Genomic DNA, 20,628 nt, shown 5'->3' with positions numbered 1-20,628 from the left:
GATATGGAATAATACTCATTCCTTTCAGCTCTCCTGGTACGAGAAAGTGAATTGGCTAACAGCAAGTGACCCACATCAACAACAGTAAATAGGCTACTTTAGTAATATGTCATGGATGGACCAAAAATATAGAATCTATTTAAAATGTTTATGCTGAGTATATTATATTGGAATATATATTTTTCTGGATATGAATTAAACACAGCTTCAATTTGGAAAACATTTTTAAACAAAAACACAGCCGAGAACATTTCACACTACAGACCTGGATTAAACGTGAAGGGTTATCAAAATTGTCAATAAAACATTTCTCAGTCAAAATAAGTAAAATATAGGGAAAGTGTCATTGAATGAAATGTGTGACACCCAGCTCTATGTTTGGCTCCCCAAGGTCAGTGCTTGTGCCTATTCCAGAACACTCTGCTGTTACTGCTGAGGTTCCTGACCAAGAGCTGCTTTCAATAATGATCGATTTTTAAACAACATGCCACAATTTTAAAATATAAAATGTTAAAATATACCCCCCCAACACCACCATCATGTATATCGGACAGCAGGCTAATGGGCCAAAATAACCTGTTATTTCACAGTTTGTGACCCTGCCAACAATCAGCCAGATCAGAGGCAAGAGTATGGGCAAAATTGATGTGTTTTTTCTTTTAAAATCTGGAAATATCGTAACCGACCAGCCTCCCCTGTTTGAAAGACTACCAGCCGCCACTGTATCAGAGTTTCCACAAATATGACTTTTCACCTGATATAAAAGCTAAATATACGTACTCTAATACTAAAAATCCTAAATACTAAATATAAAAGATACAGTAAGAAAATTTCCTCACCTGAGATACAAAAATCCTTTACTAAATATTGGAGATATATGAGAAGTCAAATTTGACACTTGAGCAATACTAGGATACTAATAGTAGAAAAATTATCTGAGACAAAGTGAATTAATTAAACAATATGATTATGATATGGGGCGGCACGGTGGTGTAGTGGTTAGCGCTGTCGCCTCACAGCAAGAAGGTCCTGGGTTCGAGCCCCGGGGCCGGCGAGGGCCTTTCTGTGTGGAGTTTGCATGTTCTCCCCGTGTCCGCGTGGGTTTCCTCCGGGTGCTCCGGTTTCCCCCACAGTCCAAAGACATGCAGGTTAGGTTAACTGGTGACTCTAAATTGAGCGTAGGTGTGAATGTGAGTGTGAATGGTTGTCTGTGTCTATGTGTCAGCCCTGTGATGACCTGGCGACTTGTCCAGGGTGTACCCCGCCTTTCGCCCGTAGTCAGCTGGGATAGGCTCCAGCTTGCCTGCGACCCTGTAGAAGGATAAAGCGGCTAGAGATAATGAGATGAGATGAGATGAGATATTTTCTAGCTCGGCGGCACGGTGGTGTAGTGGTTAGCACTGTCGCCTCACAGCAAGAAGGTCCGGGTTCGAGCCCCGTGGCCGGCGAGGGCCTTTCTGTGCGGAGTTTGCATGTTCTCCCCGTGTCTGCGTGGGTTTCCTCCGGGTGCTCCGGTTTCCCCCACAATCCAAAGACATGCAGGTTAGGTTAACTGGTGACTCTAAATTGACCGTAGGTGTGAGTGTGAATGGTTGTCTGTGTCTATGTGTCAGCCCTGTGATGACCTGGCGACTTGTCCAGGGTGTACCCCGCCTTTCGCCCATAGTCAGCTGGGATAGGCTCCAGCTTGCCTGCGACCCTGTAGAACAGGATAAAGTGGCTACAGATAATGAGATGAGATTTTCTAGCTCCAGAAAAAAACATTTTAATATAAAAATTTAAAAAAATATATGAATGTGATAATTTATATAATGGAAATGTAACAGTCCTATGACAAGCCAACCCATTTGGTCAACTCCGGCAAGAACCGTCTAAATAATACTAATTATGATAGAGATATTAAATTAAAAACATACAATATGTTTTGATAATTTTTATTATGGAATCCAACCCATTGGTGATGAATTTCATTTCCAAAGTGTAATCATCCGAACAATACCAGAACTAGGTTCTTACCCAGGTATTATTAAATTAATGTGTACACAATAAAATTTCTGAGCACAATAAAACTTTGTAAGCTATTAAGTTATGGATCTGTAATTGGTGATGAATTTCACTTCCTGTTAGAGTGTAATCATATGAAAGATATCATAAGGTTCTTCACCAGCTATTATTAAATTAATGTGACCACAATAACATTTTGTAACCTTTTGAAGAATGAATCTGATTTGGTGATGAATTTCATTTCCTGGTACAGTGTAATCATCTGAAGGATATTAGAACCAGGTTCTTAACAAGATCATCAATTAATGTGACCACAAGCAGAAACTTTTGTTACCCATTGAAAATTAATCTGTAATTGGTGGTGAATTTCATTTCCTGTTAGAGTAAAATAATCTGAAGGAAATCAAAGCCTGCTTCTTATGATGGTATATTGTAAAATTGTTGAAGAACCAGATTCTGAGCTCTTCAGCTCAGTACACTCTAGCAGTAAATAAAATTCATCACCAATTACATAATTAGTAATCATTTGGGTTGAAAGAAATTTTTTCCACATGAAAGCTAGCATGGGTGGCATGGTGGTGTAGTGGTTAGCGCTGTCGCCTCACAGAAAGAAGGGCCGGGTTCGAGCCCCATGGCCAGCAAGGGCCTTTCTGTGCAGAGTTTGCATGTTCTCTCCGTGTCCGCGTGGGTTTCCTCCGGGTGCTCCGGTTTCCCCCACAGTCCAAAGACATGCAGGTTAGGTTAACTGGTGACTCTAAATTGACCGTAGGTGTGAGTGTGAATGGTTGTCTGTGTGTCAGCCCTGTGATGACTTGTCCAGGGTGTACCCCGCCTTTCGCCTGTAGTCAGCTGGGATAGGCTCCAGCTTGCCTGCGACCCTGTAGAACAGGATAAAGCGGCTAGAGATAATGAGATGAGAAAGCTTGCATTCACATAATCTGTCATTTTGTTTTTTGGAAAACTGTAGCACTTTGCAGAACATTCCACTCATCTTGTCATGCAGTAACCAGGGAAATTCTTGCACCCAAGCATCCTTAAAGCTTCTCTCTCTTGTCTCTTCACATTCCTTCTTTTTTTGCTTCCTCTCCTCCTCAGATTTCCTCCTAATTGTTGCAGGAGGGGGGTTTACTTCTGAATTTAACCACCTCTGCAAGGAGGACATGTTGTATCGTGTGACTCAGCCCCTTCTAACAGTGCATTTGATTGGCTGTATTCACTGGTGGACCAATCAAATTGCTCCTACTAAAACGAGGTTGGCCAGCAAAAAAATGTGCTCATCTTTTGATAATGTAGTACGCATAGTACACATATATCACGCGTAGCCTAGGTCACTCAATGATTTGATGGCCTTGGATCTAGGCTTTATGTTGGCGGGTAATGTGACGCTAAATGCTGGGTTTTGATTTGCTATAATTATATACTTCCTGTCCAACTAACCAATCAGAAGAGGGCAACCCCCAGTTTTTATTAATAAGGTTGGGATTCCCCTGGTCACCGTGCCTCACACCCGGAAGTGATGTTTAGGCACCGTTGTCTTCACCCGGTCGTTTTTCGCTCCGATTTCTGACTGTTTAACAGGGGTGAGAGTGGGTGGTCATCAAAAAAGCAGAAAACAAGATAAAGGTATGCGAGGGCGCCAAAGGCGCCCAAAGCTAACGGAGGTTGGGTGTGTCTGGGACGGATACCCCCCCAGGAAAATTTTGAAAAATAAGGCCTTACAAACCACTTTTCCTGCAATCTGAGCTGTAGTAGATTAAAAAAAATATATACGTTGTCTTTTTTTATATATTTACATGAAAATGTGTATCAAATCAATAGTATTGTTGAAATTTAAAATAAAATTTTGAAAAATAAGGCCTTACAAGCCACTTTTCCTGCAATCTGTGCTTTAGTAGATAAAAAATATCTTTTTATATATTTACATGAAAATATGTTTCAAATCAATAGGAGTATTGTTTGAATTCAAAATAAAATCACATTCTACATTCAAGGGTATGGTTATAATTCATGATCAACAAAAATGACAAACTAAATTCACATTAAACTTAAGTTCTATTAATTATCAAATTATCATCAGGGTGACTGACCTTTTCTCCCCATGTCCTCATTAGTTGCATATGATTTCTTCAAAAAGTCTTTTGAAATATTTAAGTTTTCAAAACTGTCAGCATTAATTCAGATTTACTATCATATACATGTTCAATGTATTAAATCAAAGGAATGCTAAGTTTATGGGATAATGTCTATGTACACTTTATACAATTATTTATAGTTCACAGTCACTTCTCATTTTCATTTGATCATTTCGATGACTTCTTCAGCTTTTTGGCCAAAGACAAAAGCTTGTCAGTCCTCTCTTTTTTCCTTTTTCTTTCATTGGCAAGCTGCTCCTGTGTTTTTACGTGGTCTAATCTGGCTCTCTTTTGTTCTCTCTCACACACTCCAGCATTGATTTCACGTACCTTCGCTTCGTCTCGCTTGTCAATTGTATTCGGCATTTTGAGTAAAAAAGCCGATACGAGGGGGCGTCGTGGCTCAGGTGGTTAAGGCGCCATACCATGAATGCGGGCGACCCGGGTTCGATTCCGGCCCGAGGCCATTTCCCGATCCCTTCCCGTCTCTCTCTCCCGCTCATTTCCTGTCTCTACACTGTCCTATCCAATAAAGGTGCAAAAAGCCCAAAAAAATATCTTAAAAAAAAAAAGCCGATACGAAAGAGAAATGTATTTTTGAAGAGCAGCGACGATAAACATGTGCAAGTTGCAAGTTTCGATAAAATAGAACGGATGTGGGTACTTTTGTAAGAACTGTTATAATTGCCAATCATGCTCTCGCCATCAATGTTTTGGCCAATTACATTGTAGATAACACGTATTCTACCACGAGACTTGGCGAGATTAAAGATGGCGAAAATGTAAACATGTAACATCGTCGTAGGAATGAATTACGCTTGAGTATCATGAAGGAACATACCCCAACCCCTCTCAATAAATGAAAAAAAAAATTCTCAACAGATTTGGCATAATATAAAAAAGTCGATTTTTACTCAGAAAAAGCGGAACTCCGCCTAAAAGCGGAAAACTCTCATCCCTGAATACACTATGGTCTTTGATGCTATTCCTTCTGGTGCTGTCTTGCTTCTTAAGAACTCCTTACTTGAACCTTCTTTATTACCTTTAAATCCTACTGTTACTGAGATTGGCCAGATCTATTTTTCTTCTAATAAGAATAACAACCACTGCGATAACTGTTCCAGAGTTATGGAACAGCCTTCCAAGTAGTGTTCGGGAATCAGACACAGTCTCAGTGTTTAAGGGTGTTTTCACACTTGGTCCCTTTCAGCCATCTAACCGAACTCAGATCGATGACTCAGCATTTTTTGCGCATATGTGAACACTCCAACCGTACCCAGACCCCTTTAAAGCGAACCGAACTGAGACCACCTCAGGAGGTGGTCTCAGTACGGTTTGCTAAAAATCAACGGTACGGTTCACCTAATCTGCGTGTTGTGAACAAAAAGCGCACCGGGTTCACTTCGTCTTTTTCATTGTAGTTTAACCTTCTTCGTTTGCCGTAGTTGGTCACGTGACTGTAGCAGGGAACTCAACTTCCTTTTGCAACTTACCACAGCTGCTTTACAGTTCTCTGAACTTACTGACTGATGAGTCGGCCACAATAATATAACTATATTATTTATATATATGTGTGTGTGTGTTTATATTTATATGTATATTTATATATATATATAAATATAAACACATATATATATAAATATTATATATTTATTTATATATATATATATAAAATATTAATATATTTATAGATATAAATATATATATAAATACATATAATACAATAAATTTCTTTTCCTTAATCCGCACTATTTTGATCAAAGAATACAGCAGGGCAAGCATGGCAGCAGACATTTTGATTCAAGAGAAAATTACCCAGAATTCTGTGCACTGGGGGTCTGAGGGCTCTAGAGGACCTGGTGTGAACAGAAAGAGGACTGAGGCCCCATCAAAGCTTAACTGGACCAGAAAGAGAACCCAGTCCTCTTTGTAATAAATTCAGTGTGAACACAAAAAGAACTGAGTTCTTTTTCTGTTGGTCCACTTTTTGGTCCACTTAAAGAGGACTGAGTCTGGTTCCTTTAAAGGGGACCAGGTGTGAAAACACCCTAAGTCTAGGCTGAAACCATATCTGTTTAGTTAAGCCTTTTGTTAATGGTGTTAATGAGGTAAAGGTGTAGATCTGGAGGGTCCTCAGACATCGAGTGTTTTGGGAAACTGGGATGTATGGATGCTGTCAGTCCCCCCCTTGCTTGCTCACTCGAGTTTGTTGATGGTGTAGTGGCTGCTGCTTTATGTCCCGGGGCTCCCTCATGCCTGTGTTACCTTCTGGTTCTCCCCTTTTAGTTATGCTGTCATAGTTAGTTGCCGGAGTTCCTGCTTGTACTCAGTGCAATATGTATACTGTTCCTACTTATTCAGGTGACATTAGGCATACCTAACAATCTGCGTTTTTTTCTCCCCCCCCCCAAAATCTGTCCCTCTGAGTTACATGTCGGTCCAGGGATCGAGATGCTGACCTCTTCTGCTCCTCGGACCTGCCTGATCCATCCCGGTGCCCTGTGTCTGGTTGGAGTCTCATCGCATCGCTCCTGTGGAGGATGGCCTTATGTGGACAGTTGGGGATCGCACCTGGAGGATGCTCTGGACTCTTGCAGTGGTGCTTCTGTGGCTGGGGACTGCGGTTGTCCTGAATGGTTTTGCGCTCGGGTTTCCATCGGTGGGGGGTTTATAGCATCAATGAAGCTGACTTTGTTAGGACTGTTAATGTTATAGTCATGTTGTTGCCCAAATGAGTGTAGGTGCAGTTGGTTTTAAGTGATCAATCTCATTAAATCAGTCTCATTGAATCATACCATTGAATCGTTCCATTAATTTTGGTGCTTAATAAATTACCAAGCAGCTAAATTATGGTATATTCCAAATTATTATGATCACTTACCATATTACATAATGCACCTTTAGAATTCTTTTGAGACTGGATGACTTCAGAGAATATTAAGCACAACAAATAAAGACACACAGTTTCAATAATAATGGAATTTATTATAAAGAAAAATTAATAATAGCAATTGAAATTATATACAAACATGATATATACTTGATGAGCGTGTGTGTGTGTGTGCGCGCGTTTGTGTGTGTTAAAAAGAAATTAAACATGAAACATGTAGTGTGTGTGTGTGGGGTCACTACGTGTGGAGACAAAGATTAGCCTTGTGGGGCAAGCTAAGATATGTTTGTGTGTGTCCACGTGGGGGAGGCCTAGATTAGCCTTGTGTTGCGAGCTAAGACAAAGGAAAGCTAGCTAAGGTGTGTTTGTAAGGCCTGTGGCCACGTGGTGGAGTTGACCACGTGTTGCTAAGTAAAACAAAGAATTAGCATGTGTTGCTAATGTGTGCTTGTGTGTGTATCCACGTGGTGTAGGCCTTGTGGCTTAAGCAGAAGGTTAGCCTCGCTTGCTAACAAGACAGAATAATTAGCCGTATGTGGCTAGCTAAGGCCCAAGGACCCTACCTCGTGGAGTTAAAACAAAAAGGTATGTGAGTGTGGGGGAGGACCGCCACATGTTCCCTTGAGACAATACACTTAACCCTGGAGGCTAATGGGACAAAAGAATTAGGCTAATTTCACTAGCTTATAACAGTACTAGATCCACTGAAATCTTGATGCGGTCAAGATGTGTAAGAATGAAATTAAGGATGTTAGTAAGGAATAAAGAGAGAGAGCATGCAAAGCCTATCTATTACACAATTGAGAGAACATAGAACAATTATGGAACACAAAATCAGTGTGCACACAAATAGTTCCTGAGTTTAAATTCACACTGCTTCATAAAAGCAAATTCCTAAGACTAGTTTTATATCTGCCCAAATGCCAAGTCTTACTTCACTATCTCGTCTCTACACGAGATTATGAGATGTTCGAGATTTTTGGAGTTTCACCGTTGTGGAGCACGTGAGGCGCAGAGAATTTCTTGGTCCGACGCGTAGTCGCTCGTGATGAAAAGAAAAGAAGTTCTCTGATCAGACAATGTGCACAGTTTAATTAGAAGGATCTGGTCGCTCCTAATTATAAATTAACTGCTTTGAGCTGCAGTTTAGTACGTACTTTTAATGAATAAACAAAACCGGCTGTAACTCAAGCTGAGTTTAAAATCACACGATTCTAGGATCTACCGTGGCCAAAAGTGAAAGAAAAGCGCGAAACTCTGGTTCTTGAGGAAAAGAAAAGGAAAGACGTCTGTTCTTGGGTTTTGCTCAGCCTCCTTGTGTCCAGACAGCTTGAAGTCCGGGACGGAAAGAGGAAGAGCGGAAACGTGTTCCATTACTTATGCATTCATGGAGGACGTGATGGGAGGTGTAGTTCTTAAAGAGACTGTGGCGCTGTGTACCTACACGAGGAAGGGTTCCCTTTTGAGTCTGGTTCCTCTCGAGGTTTCTTCCTCATGTCATCTGAGGGAGTTTTTCCTTGCCAAGTTCGCCACAGGCTTGGTCATTGGGGATAGATTAGGGATAAAATTAGCTCATATTTTAAGTCATTCAAAGTCCATAAAGCTGCTTTGCGACAACACTGCAAAAAATGATATCTTAGCAAGTGAAAATATCTTGAAAATAGTTTAAACGATCTAGCATTTCTTATTAGAAGAAAACAAGACACCAATTTTGAGATTATTAAACCTAGTTCTAGATTGCAACCAACTTATTCTAAGATGTCTTACCAAGTGTAATTATCTTACTGCACTGGCAGATTATTTCACTTCATTATAGTCTAAATGTACTCAAATTTATTGTGTTTTTCCTTATATTAGGATGGCTAGTTTTTGCAGTGAATGTTTTATTATTAAAAGCGCGATACAAATAAACTTGACTCGATCTACACGCTGTTTCAAAGAGATAATGTCTCTATTCCGAGTGCTGTTCCTTAGTGGAATCACTTTACCTCAGACCTGGAACAGAAGAAAAAAATGGTGTTTACCCTCTAAATATTTGATTACTAACAAAGTTAAACAAGTGTCTCTTAAAAGGATCCATCGCTTTTACCCTACCAAGACTTTTCTGCAAAAGTACAAAAAGGACATTGTGGTGTTTGCTTTGTTTGCTTAAAACGAACCACATCACGGCCTACAAAAACTTGCCGTCTGACCTGCAGAAGCATATTGAGGTATGTAAAATGTTTTATTCCAAAAGAAAGCTTGCAACAAAGTTGGCTGTGCTTTTAAAGCTAGTGATAACATTGCAATAGCTATGCAGTCTGGGTAGTCAAATTACTTTCTATGAACTTGCTTACCAAGTTGCCATAGCCTTGTCCACGGCTAACGTTAACACATAGCTAGTTAACTTGGACACTATTGGTTAGCATGTAAAAATGGAGTTACACTAACATGAATAATGTTAACTTATTTGAAGTCCTTTCAGAAATGTTTAGCATAACCTTGCCAAATACATTTTAGAAACCTTTTTCTAGTAACCTTAGCTACCCAATAGGATTTCAAGTTTGGAAAAAAAAAAGTTTGCTCGCATGTCAGGTACAGCTTCACTGACTAGCTAGCTTAACATTAAGCCACCATGATGGCACAGCATGTGTTCATTTTGTGAATCCAGTAGGTTGCTTCAGAGACATTAGGTTTTGTAAACATTATGGCAACAATACAACAATGCGTTGACAGAAAATGTACTTAACTTTCACTTGTATCGGAGTAACATCTGACCAGTTGGGATCCGTACGTTGACTTAAATAATGAAGTTGGATACTTTGTCCACCTCTAATCCTGACCACTTTGAGGACTCCCCCCACCCCCACCATTTGTTTTTGTAATCGTAAAGCGACGTTGAATATGAGAGAGGCGTTTTAAATTTAACATCAGAATTTCTCTCACTTGATTTGTAAATCAAGTGAGCCCATGTGGAGTCACAACCCTGGAGTCAGGTAAAGAAACTGAAGCAAAGCAACTGTGCCTACTGTTTGATTTATTTCAGTGCATGCTTCACAAAATCACTGCAGTAATGTTCATGAATAAACATTCTGCCCTACTGGTACACAGTATAAAGGCCAGAGTCTAATGGCATGTTCACACCAAACACAGCACGTGTTGAAATTTGCTCTGGCTGCGCTACCAATGACGCCGGTACTCCAAGTTCATGGATGCTCTGTGACGTAGACAAAATAAGCGGGTACATGGTCAGGTAGAACGCTTCGTCCTGCAAATTTTATTTAGATGGGATGCAATGGAGACAGTCATGTCAACCAGTATCACTGTGCCAACTGACCACAAACAAGGTACAAGCTCACGGCAAAATGTTTTAAACGTGAAGATTAAAAAATAAATAAATAAATAAATAAAAAAAAACCCTCAGTTGATGGATTGAAATAATTAACAATTATGATACATGCTTGGTAAGAAACTAAACTTACGGTATAAACTAATTAAAAGTTGCTGTTTATTGACTATTGACTAAAATAAAGGACAAATAAATAAAATAAAACTTCAGTTCAGCATTCAACACACCATTGTTCCACATAAGCTGGTACAGAAATTGGACCTGTTGGGCATGAACACCTCTCTTTGTAATTGGATCCTGGACTTCCTGACTGACAGGCCACAGTTGCTCCCTACAGGACAACACCTCCGGGATCCCCAGACTGAGCACAGGCGTCCCCCAGGGCTGTATGCTCAGCCCACTGCTGTTTACTCTGCTGCCCAGCACAGCTCAAATTACATCTTTAAACTTGTAGATGACAACAGTAGTGGGTCTCATAAGTAACAGCGATAAGTCTGCATACAAAGCAGAGATCAAACACCTGGTGGAATGGTGTCAGGACAACAACCTGACTCAATGTCAAGGCTAAAGAGGTGGTTGGTGACTTCAGAAAGGATCCTGCTGCTCGCTCCCCACTGCACATCAACGGCTCTACTATTGAAACAGGCAGCAGTCTGAAGTTCCTGGGAGTGCACATGGAAAACAAACTTTTCTGGACCCTGAATACCAGCATCTACACTTTCTGGGAAAGCTGAAGAAGGGCGGCTTCCCTCCTCCCATCCTTCTACTGAGGGACCATTGAGAGAGCAGGGATGAGAATGAGAAATTGTATTTTCAGCTGAAAATTTAATCGGGGGTCTGGGGGCCATTGGCACCCAGCCAGGTCCAGGGCGGAGCCTGGTCGGGGGTCCAGGGGGCCGAAGGCCCCCGGAAGCTAATGAGTTTTATACATTTTAGACCACTAGAAATGGTCTCAGATTGCGCAGTTGAATAATATTTTCAGTCCAAAGAAGCTTGAGTTTTGGACACTAATAAACAAAAATAGTCTCAATAATGCTCAGCTAAAAAGAATTTTTAACTTCATGCTAGAATGAAAGGAATGATGAATATAAATTAAACACAGACAGAATATTTGACAATCCTGTAAATGTTTCAGTTACTTTATTAAAGAATGCAGTTACCTCTTTTGCAGTGAACTTGTCTCAACAGAAACACAATTTCCCTGTTGAACAGTTCTCTCAGCTCCAAAAGTCACAATCACATATAACTAGCAACACTACTCTAAGTTTTCAACATATTTACAAAGTACTTGTTCTTTTTCTAGGAATGCTTCATTGCAGAGATGTTTTTTTTTTCCTTTTAGCAGCTAATCTTACGGAGCCGTAGAGGGGACATGGTGAATAAAAAAAATAAAGCGTGGGAACGGGACATGGTGAATAAAAAAAATTAAGCGTGGGAACGACTTATAAGGCGTGTGCACGAGATATTAATGTGCACGCACGAGTTATAACCCGTGTTCACGCTCTGCGTTAAGGCGTGCGCTCGGGTAGTTAAAAGTGAGGGGACGAGTTACAAATCGTTCCCTCGCTTTCATTAAGGCGTGCGCTCGAGTTATAAAGGCGTGCGCACGGGTTATTAAAAAGTGAGGGAACGTCTTAAAACGCGTTCCCTCGGTTTATATCCAAGGCGTATGTCGTTCCCTTGACTTATTAAAATATTCCCACAATATCCTTGTTTTCGTTGATCTCGTTGCCTACACACACGTACACACAGGCTGTAGCTCACCATGGTAGCTCTGGAAATACTAGACGCTATTTCATTATATTTTAATATTGGACTCGGATACACAGAAATCCTCGATGCACTTGCATCCCAACATGGCTTTATTACAAGTCTGAGACACCTCAAGAGAGTTCTGAGAGAGAATGGGCTTCGCCGTCGTAGTTTTTCTGACCTAAACTCTCTTGAGGTGTCTCAGACTTGTAATAAAGCCATGTTGGGATGCAAGTGCATCGAGGATTTCTGTGTATCTGAGTCCAATATTAAAATATAATGAAATAGCGTCTAGTATTTCCGGAGCTACCATGGTGAGCTACAGCCTGTGTGTACGTGTGTGTAGGCAACGAGATCAAGGAAAACAAGGATATTGTGGGAATATTTTAATAAGTCGAGGGAACGACATAGGATATCATTCCTATTAATCTGAATAAGCGATTCGTTTTCTTTTGTGATAATTTTCACCATTTTGAAGCTCTTATTCGCTGTTACATCCTCAATCTCCGGCCTCGTGGAGCGCCATGTTGAATGAGTAAGAAAGCGAAATGCGAAGAACCAATCAGAACGAAGCTTACATGTGACATTTTGGCCTTTCCTATCTATGCTCGTTTACCATTGGTCAAATCGCGATATTTCTCTCTCAACGGCCAATCAAATACAGTGTACGTTCTGAACTGCCGATGTAAACAGAGCCTTGTTCCCGATGGTTGACCGGGTCAACACATACCTAACCCCCCCCTAAATATTTTCTCCTCGGATTTAAACGATTCACAAAAATGACCCCTGGGTTGATAAAATCCACGGAATTCCGCGGAAAATTAATATCCCTGAGAGAGTGTTTTCTGCTGTTAGCTCACCGTCTGGTTTAGGAACTGCAATGCTGCTGAACAAAAGTCCCTGCAGCAGATAGTGAGAACAGCAGAGAGGATCATTGGGGTCTCTCTCCCACCCATCTCCCAACTCTATAAGAACCACATCATCTGCGGTGCCAACAGCATAGTGCAAGACGAGTCCCACCCATCATATGCACTGTTATCTGGCAGAAGGTACCACAGCATCCAAACCATCACTGCCAGACAATACAACAGCTTCTTCCCCCAGGCAGTCAGAGTCCTCAACTCACTGTTACCCCCAAAGAACTGACAGTTCCTTGTCCGTTTGCAAACAAATGCACAATGTCATTTTGCACCTCTCTTTGTATTGTCATTTATGTTGTTAATTGGACTTAGATAGCTCTATATTTAGACAGCTAGATGTCTACTTATATATAGCTATAGATATTTATCTTTTGTAATATTCTATTTTCTCTATAAATGCCCCATAGGTAATCTGAAGGAAACGGGATTTCAATGCACGGCATACTTGTACATGGAGGTACTGACAATAAAGCTCCCTTGGATCTTGAAGCCAAGTAGAATTTCAGCATGCAGAATTTTTTTTAATGTCCCTGGACACAAACAGGGACATATCATAAATAATGGGGAAAACCATCACAGTTATTCATTTCTCCTCTATTGGTACTTGGGAAGTCTTTGAACAGAACCAAAATTTACACAACTATGCTCTGAAGTATTTTTTTTTTTTAGAGCGGAACACTTCCAAATTCCGATTGGTTGCTGCCAAAATGCGTCATAGTTTACTCCCATAAAGTTGCCTAGATTTCAACTTTATTCTGATGCCCCCACTGCCCAAGTCACACCGCCAACAATCATGCTGCTTCTCGCCACCCAGAAACGCTAGCTCTCATACAAAGTAAGCAGCTTCCAGTAACGCTGATGTCTCGCTGTGTTTGGTGTGCACATAGGATTAGAAAACTATTAAGTTAGTACAGGGAAAAGAAAACAACGTGAAGATCTGTAACAAGAAATCTTCAAAATATATCATGGTCTGCAGTTGAGAAAAGTCAGACTGATCTTCAGTGTCTTTGGGATTTTACTGGAGAGATATTGTTCCTGTTTAGAGCCTGCACCAAAGTCACAGAGAAGTTAAAAGTTAAGTGAAAAACACTGCATTGTTGCCCCACTGCCACCTGATCCAATGTGTGTACCTATATTAAGGCAATCAAAGCTTGACTATGGAACCCCCATCACAGTAATAAGCCACCTTATTCTCCACACTATAGCACTTCTTTCCCCTGAGTCAAACTCGAGTCATGGTGTCGTTGCTTGTGGTTCTTCAGGCTGACGTTGTGACTGAATGACTCTCCGCATTGCTCACACAAGAAAGGTTTCTCTCCAGTGTGGACACGCATGTGGGAAGTGAGGTTTTCCATTTGGTTAAAGGAACGGTCACACACTTGGCATTTGAAAGGCTTTTCTCCAGAGTGGACGAGCTTATGACGTTTTAACTTGATGATGTCCTTAAAGCCTTTCTTACAGACACCACACACATATTTATGTGGACCTCGGTGGGACTTGACATGTTTATTGCGTTTGTGAATCTTGCTAAACTTCTGCGGACAATCTGGACAGCTGTATGGCTGATTTTCTTTAGGATGAGTCTGCTCATGTTCCAGTTTTGCAGACTTGGTTTTGAAGACCTTCAGACAGTATTTACACGGATGATCATAATCTGAATGGAGCTGACTGTAGTGTGCCTTTAAGCCAACTTCAGTAAGGAACCTTTTCCCGCAGTCTGAACAGATGATTAATTTAGACTTGTGTTCACATTCATGTTCTTTGAAATCTCTGGATTCAGGATCTGCTCTAACAAACTCGCCGCAATCTTGACACAGCATATTGAAAGGTTTGGCTCCGTGCTCCTTTTCAACATGCATCTGAAAACTGGCATCATCATCAAACTGAACAGGTAGGGTTTCACAATTATGTGTTTGAACACTGTCACCTATACTGCACTGAGCACAGCAGAACACTTTTTTGTGACGAAGGACAGAACAGGAGAGCGAGGCCTCAGTCGCACACTGTGTACACCACATCACAAGTTTACCCTGACCATCCTCCTTTAAAGCTGTGAACAGGTCTTCATCCATGGACACATCAGAGTCTGTGGCCTCTTCATCTAAACATGGCTCCCATTCATCTGAACTATCAGACTTCCTCTTTCTTTTCTTTTTCTTTTCCTGCAGGCTTGCTTCATCATCACTAGATAAACAGGACCCATCCTTTTCGATAAACAACTGCTCACGGCACTCGTTCTCTGATGACACAATCTGAACCACAATCTGCAGGACACAGAAAGTCTTTGTTTAGGACACTTAGGATAATGTGAAAATTACAACCCCAATTCCAAAAAAATTGGGACACTGTGTAAACTGGAAATAATGTGAATTTGCAAAATCATGAAAACCCTATATTTCATTGAAAACAGTACAGAAACACCACATTAAGTGTTGAAACTGATAAATTTTATTGTGTTCTGAAAAATGCGTGCTCATCTTGAATTTGCAGTCAGCAACACATTTAAAAAAAAGTTAGGATGGGGCATGTTTACCACTGTGTGGCATCACTATACTTTTAAGAACACTCTGTAAATGTTGGGGAACTGAGGAGGAGACCAACTGCTGTAGCTTTGAAAGAGAAAATGATGTCCCAATTCTTGCCCGATATACAAATGTCAGTTACTCGATAGTTTAGGATCTCCTTTGTTATATTCTGCGCTTCATAATGTGCCAACTATTTTAAATGGGAGATAGGTCTGGACTGCAGGCAGGCCAGTTTAGCACCCAGACTTTTTTTACTACGGAGCCATGCAGTTTTAATACGTACAGAAAATGGCTTGGCATGGTCTTGTTGAAAGAATGCCTTCCCTGAAAAAGATTGTCTGGATGGTAGCATATTGCTATGAAATGTTTATATCATTCAGCATTAATGATGCCTTCCCAGATGTACAAGCTACCCAGATCATGTGCACTAATGCACCCTCATACTATCACAGATGCTGACTTTTAAACAGTGCACTGATAAGCCAGATGGTCCCTCTCCTCTGTAGCCTGGAGGACGTGGTGTCCATGATTTCGAAAAAGATTTTCTACTTTTGATTCATCAGATCACAGGACAATTTTCCACTTTGCCTCAGTCCATCATAAAAGGGCTCAGGCCCAGAGAAGGTGGCGGTGTTTCTGGATATTGTTTATATCTGGTTTTAACTTGCATTTGCGGATGCAGTAATGAACCGTTTTCACAGACAATGGTTTTCTGAAGTGTTCCTGAGCCCATACAATAATTTCCACTACAGACACGTGTCTGCTTTTAATGCAGTGAGGGCCTGAAGATCACAGGCATCCAATGTCAGTTTTCAGGCTTATCTCTTGCATACAGAGATTTCCCCAGAATCCCAGAATCTTTGAATGATATGTACCGTAGATAATCCCCAGATTCTTTGCAATTTTACATTGAGGGCCTCGTCTCGTCTTCTTCCGCTTTATACGGGGTCGGGTCGCGGAGGCAGGAGTCTGAGCATGGAAGCCCAAACTTCCCTTTCCCCAGACACCTCAGCCAGCTCCTCGGGAATAACACAGAGGTGTTCCCAGGCCAGCCGAGAGACATAGTCCCTCCAGCGCGTCCTGGGTCTTCCCTGGGGCCTCCTCCTGGGGGGGGGCATGCCTGGAACACCTTCCCAGGGAAGTGTCCAGGAGGCATCCGAAAAAGATGCCCGAGCCACCTCAGCTGATTCCTCTCGATGTGGAGGAGCAGCGGCTCTACTCCGAGCTCCTCCCGAGTGACTGTGCTTCTCACCATATCTCTAAGGGAGCGCCCAGCCACCCTGCGAAGGAAACTCATTTCAGCCGCTTGTATCCGCAATCTTGTTCTTTCGGTCATTACCCAAAGCTCATGACCATAGGTGAGAGTCAGAACGTAGATCGACTGGTAAATTGAGAGCTTCGCCTTTTGGCTCAGCTCCTTCACCACGACGGACCGGTAAAGCGACCACATCACTGCGGAGACTGCACTGATCCGCCTGTTGAGGTCACGCTCCATCCTTCCCTCATTTGTGAATAAGATCCCGAGATACTTAAACTCCTCCACTTGAGGAAGGACTTCTCCACCAACCTGGAGGGGGCAAGCCACCCTTTTCCGGTCGAGAACCATGGCCGCGGACTTGGAGGTGCTGATTCTCATCCCAGCCGCTTCACACTCAACTGTAAACCGCCCCAGTGCATGCTGAAGGTCCTGGTTTGAAGAAGCCAACAGGACATCATCATCCGCAAAAAGCAGAGATGAAATCCTGTGGTTCCCAAACAGGATTCCTTCCGGCCCCTGGCTGCGCCTAGAAATTCTGTCCATAAAAATTATGAACAGAACCGGTGAAAAAGGGCAGCCCTGCCAGAGTCCAACATGTACTGGGAACAGGTCTGACTTACTGCCTGCAATGCGAACCAGACTCCTGCTCCGTTCATACAGGGACCGGACAGCCCTTAGCAAAGAGCCCCGAACCCCATACTCCCCCTATAGAATACCATGAGGGACATGGTCAAATGCCTTCTCCAGATCCACAAAGTGCATGTGGACTGGTTGGGCAAACTCCCATGAACCCTTGAGCACCCTATGAAGGGTATAGAGCTGGTCCAGTGTTCCGCGACCAGGACGAAAACCACATTGTTCCTCCTGGATCCGAGGTTCGACTATTGGTCAAATTCTCCTCTCCAGTACCCTGGAGTAAACCTTCCCTGGGAGGCTGAGAAGTGTGATTCCCCTATAATTGGAGCACACTCTCCAGTCCCCTTTCTTAAAAAGAGGGACCACCACCCCAGTCTGCCACTCCAGAGGCACTGTCCCCAACCGCCATGCGATGTTGCAGAGGCATGTCTGCCAAGACAGCCCCACAACATCCAGAGACTTGAGAAACTGAGGGCGGATCTCATCCACCCCCCGTGCCTTGCCACCGAGGAGCTTGCAAACCACCTCAGTGACTTCAGCTTGAGTAATGGACGAGTCCACCTCTGAATCATCAGCCTCAGTCTCCTCAATGGAAGACGTGATTGTGGGATTGAGGAGATCCTCAAAGTATTCCTTCCACCGCCTGACAATGTCCCCAGTCGAGGTCAACAGCTCCCCACCCGCACTGTAAACAGTGTTGGCAAAGTACTGCTTCCCCCTCCTGAGGCACCAGACGGTTTGCCAGAATTTCTTCGAGGCCGACCGATAGTCCTTCTCCATGGCCTCCCCGAACTCCTCCCAGTTCCGAGTTTTTGCCTCTGCAACTGCCCAAGCTGCGGCACGCCTGGCCTGCTGATACCAGTCAGTTGCCTCAGGAGTCCCAGAGGTCAACATGGCCCGATAGGACTCCTTCAGCTTGACGGCATCCCTTACTTCTGGTGTCCACCACCGGGTTCGGGGATTGCCGCCACGACAGGCACCGGAGACCTTGCGGCCACAGCTCCAAACAGCTGAGTCCACAATGGACGGAGAGAACATGGTCCACTCAGACTCAATGTCCCCCGCCTCCCTCGGAAGCTGGGAAAAGCTCTCCCGGAGGTGGGAGTTAAAGACCCCTCCGCCAGAGTGCTCGGCCAGACGTTCCCAGCAGACCCTCACCATACGTTTGGGCCTGCCAGGTCTGTCCAGCTTCCTCTTCCGCCAGCGGATCCAACTCACCACCAGGTGGTGATCAGTTGACAGCTCAGCCCCTCTCTTCACCTGAGTGTCCAAGACATGGGGCCAGAGATCAGATGAAACGACAAAGTTGATCATCGACCTCCAACCTAAGGTGCCCTGGTGCCATGTGCACTTATGGACACCCCTATGCTCGAACATGGTGTTCGTTATGGACAAACCGTGACTAGCACAGAAGTCCAATAACAAAACACTACTCGGGTTCAGATCGGGGAGGCCGTTCCTCCCAACCTCCAGGTGTCACTGTCGTTGCCCACGTGAGCAATGAAGTCCCCCAGTAGCACAATGGAGTCCCCAGTCTGAGCACCTCTCGGTACCTCTCCCAGGGACTCCAAGAAGGCCGGATACTCTATACTGCTATTTGGCCCGTAGGCACAAACAGCAAGAGCCCTCTCCCCAATCCGAAGGCGCAGAGAGGCGACCCTCTCGTTCACTGGGGTAAACTCCAACACATGGCGGCTGAGCTACAAGCAAGCCCACACCAGCCCACCGCTGCTCACCATGGGCGACTCCAGAGAAGTGGAGAGTCCAGCCCCTCTCGAGGAGCTGGGTTCCAGAGCCCAAGCTGTGCATGGAGGTGAGCCTGACTATCTCTAGCCGGTACCTCTCAACCTCCTGCACAAGCTCAGGCTCTTTCCCCCCCAGCGAAGTGACATTCCATGTCCCAACAGCTAGCCGCTGTGTCCGGGGATCAGGTTGTTGAGGCCTCTGCCTTCGACTGCCGCCCAATCCACACTGCACCAGCCCCCTACAGCTACCTCTGTGGGTGGTGAACCAACAGGAGGTCAGGCCCATGTCACCTCTTCGGGCTGAGCCCTGCCGGGCCCCATGGGCAAAGGCCCGGCCACCAAGCGCTCACATACGAGCCCCAACCCTGGGCCAGGCTTCAGGGTGGGGCCCCGGCTGCGCCATACCGGGAGACGTCATGGTCCTTGATTGGTTCTCCATAAGGGTTTTGGTGAACTGCTCTTGGTCTGGCCTGTCACCTAAGACCCATCTGCCTTGGGAGACCCTGACAGGGGCATAATGCCCCCGACAACATAGCTCCTAGGATCATTCAAGCACACAAACCCCTCCACCACAGTAAGGTGGCAGTTCTAGGAGGGGTCATTGAGGGCCGTTATTCTTAAACTGTTGCACTTCTGTCTTTCACAGAAGGGTAAAGATGGCGGCACAGCAGTAGCATGCAGCAGCCTTTCCGAATCCAAAATAACGCTTTCTTGTATCATTTTGTTCCTTTGCCTAACCTTGTACAGCGCACAGACATCAGATGAACTGGTGTTTGTGTGCATCAATCACCAGGCACTCCTTCGGTACAGAAATCATGCAGGAAAAAAACGATCTGCTGGAGAAGCTACACAACCTCAGTCTGCTGCAAGGAACAGGCCTCAAGTTATCAGCCTCGCCCAAGGCCGGTGACCTGGGAAGAAGCCATCGGATGCAGTGTGCAAGGAGGCAAAAACGCAGCAAGCGTGGGAGTGTCTGTGCTAGGCTAACGACTAACCCTAGCTGGCTGGCTGTCCCATCCATTCTACTCTCCAACGTCTGCTCCCTGGAAAATAAACTGGACTATATCCAACTCCATCAGACTACCCAGCATGAGTCTAGAGACTGCTGCGTCCTTTTTTTCACAGAGACGTGGCCCAGTGACTGAGTTCCAGACATCGCCATTCAGCTGGATGGACTAGCTTCATTCCGAGCCAACAGAAATGCAGCTCTGTGCGGCAAGACTCATGGAGGTGGCTTGTGTGTGTGTGTGTGTACACACACACACACACACAGAAGAGTGTAGGAATTCAGTGCTCATCACAAGTGAAGTTTGAGACTGTTAGATGTAGACCATCATATTTACCACAGGAATTCACATCTGCATTCATAATCGGAGTTTCCATTCCCCCAGCACTAATGCTCAGGAAGTGCTCTGTATACTGTATCAGTACTATTAAA

General features: G+C 43.6%; 1 protein-coding gene across 2 annotated transcripts in view; it reads right to left on the bottom strand.

The window, feature by feature from the left end:
• Positions 1 to 12,487: 12,487 nt before the first annotated feature.
• LOC132881781 (zinc finger protein ZFP2-like) overlaps positions 12,488 to 20,628 on the bottom strand; it is a 36,671-nt gene continuing 28,530 nt past the window's right edge. For both annotated transcript variants that reach the window (XM_060914663.1, XM_060914672.1), the window contains exon 5: positions 12,488 to 15,290. In XM_060914663.1, the coding sequence (XP_060770646.1) occupies positions 14,226 to 15,290 (1,065 nt within the window). In that variant the 3' untranslated portion in view covers positions 12,488 to 14,225. The remainder of the gene's footprint in view (positions 15,291 to 20,628) is intronic.

The sequence above is a fragment of the Neoarius graeffei genome, chromosome 1, assembly GCF_027579695.1.
Source record: "Neoarius graeffei isolate fNeoGra1 chromosome 1, fNeoGra1.pri, whole genome shotgun sequence".
NCBI lineage: Eukaryota > Metazoa > Chordata > Actinopteri > Siluriformes > Ariidae > Neoarius > Neoarius graeffei.
Note: the sequence above shows the minus strand (reverse complement) of the source record. Positions and strands in the feature narration are given on the sequence as shown.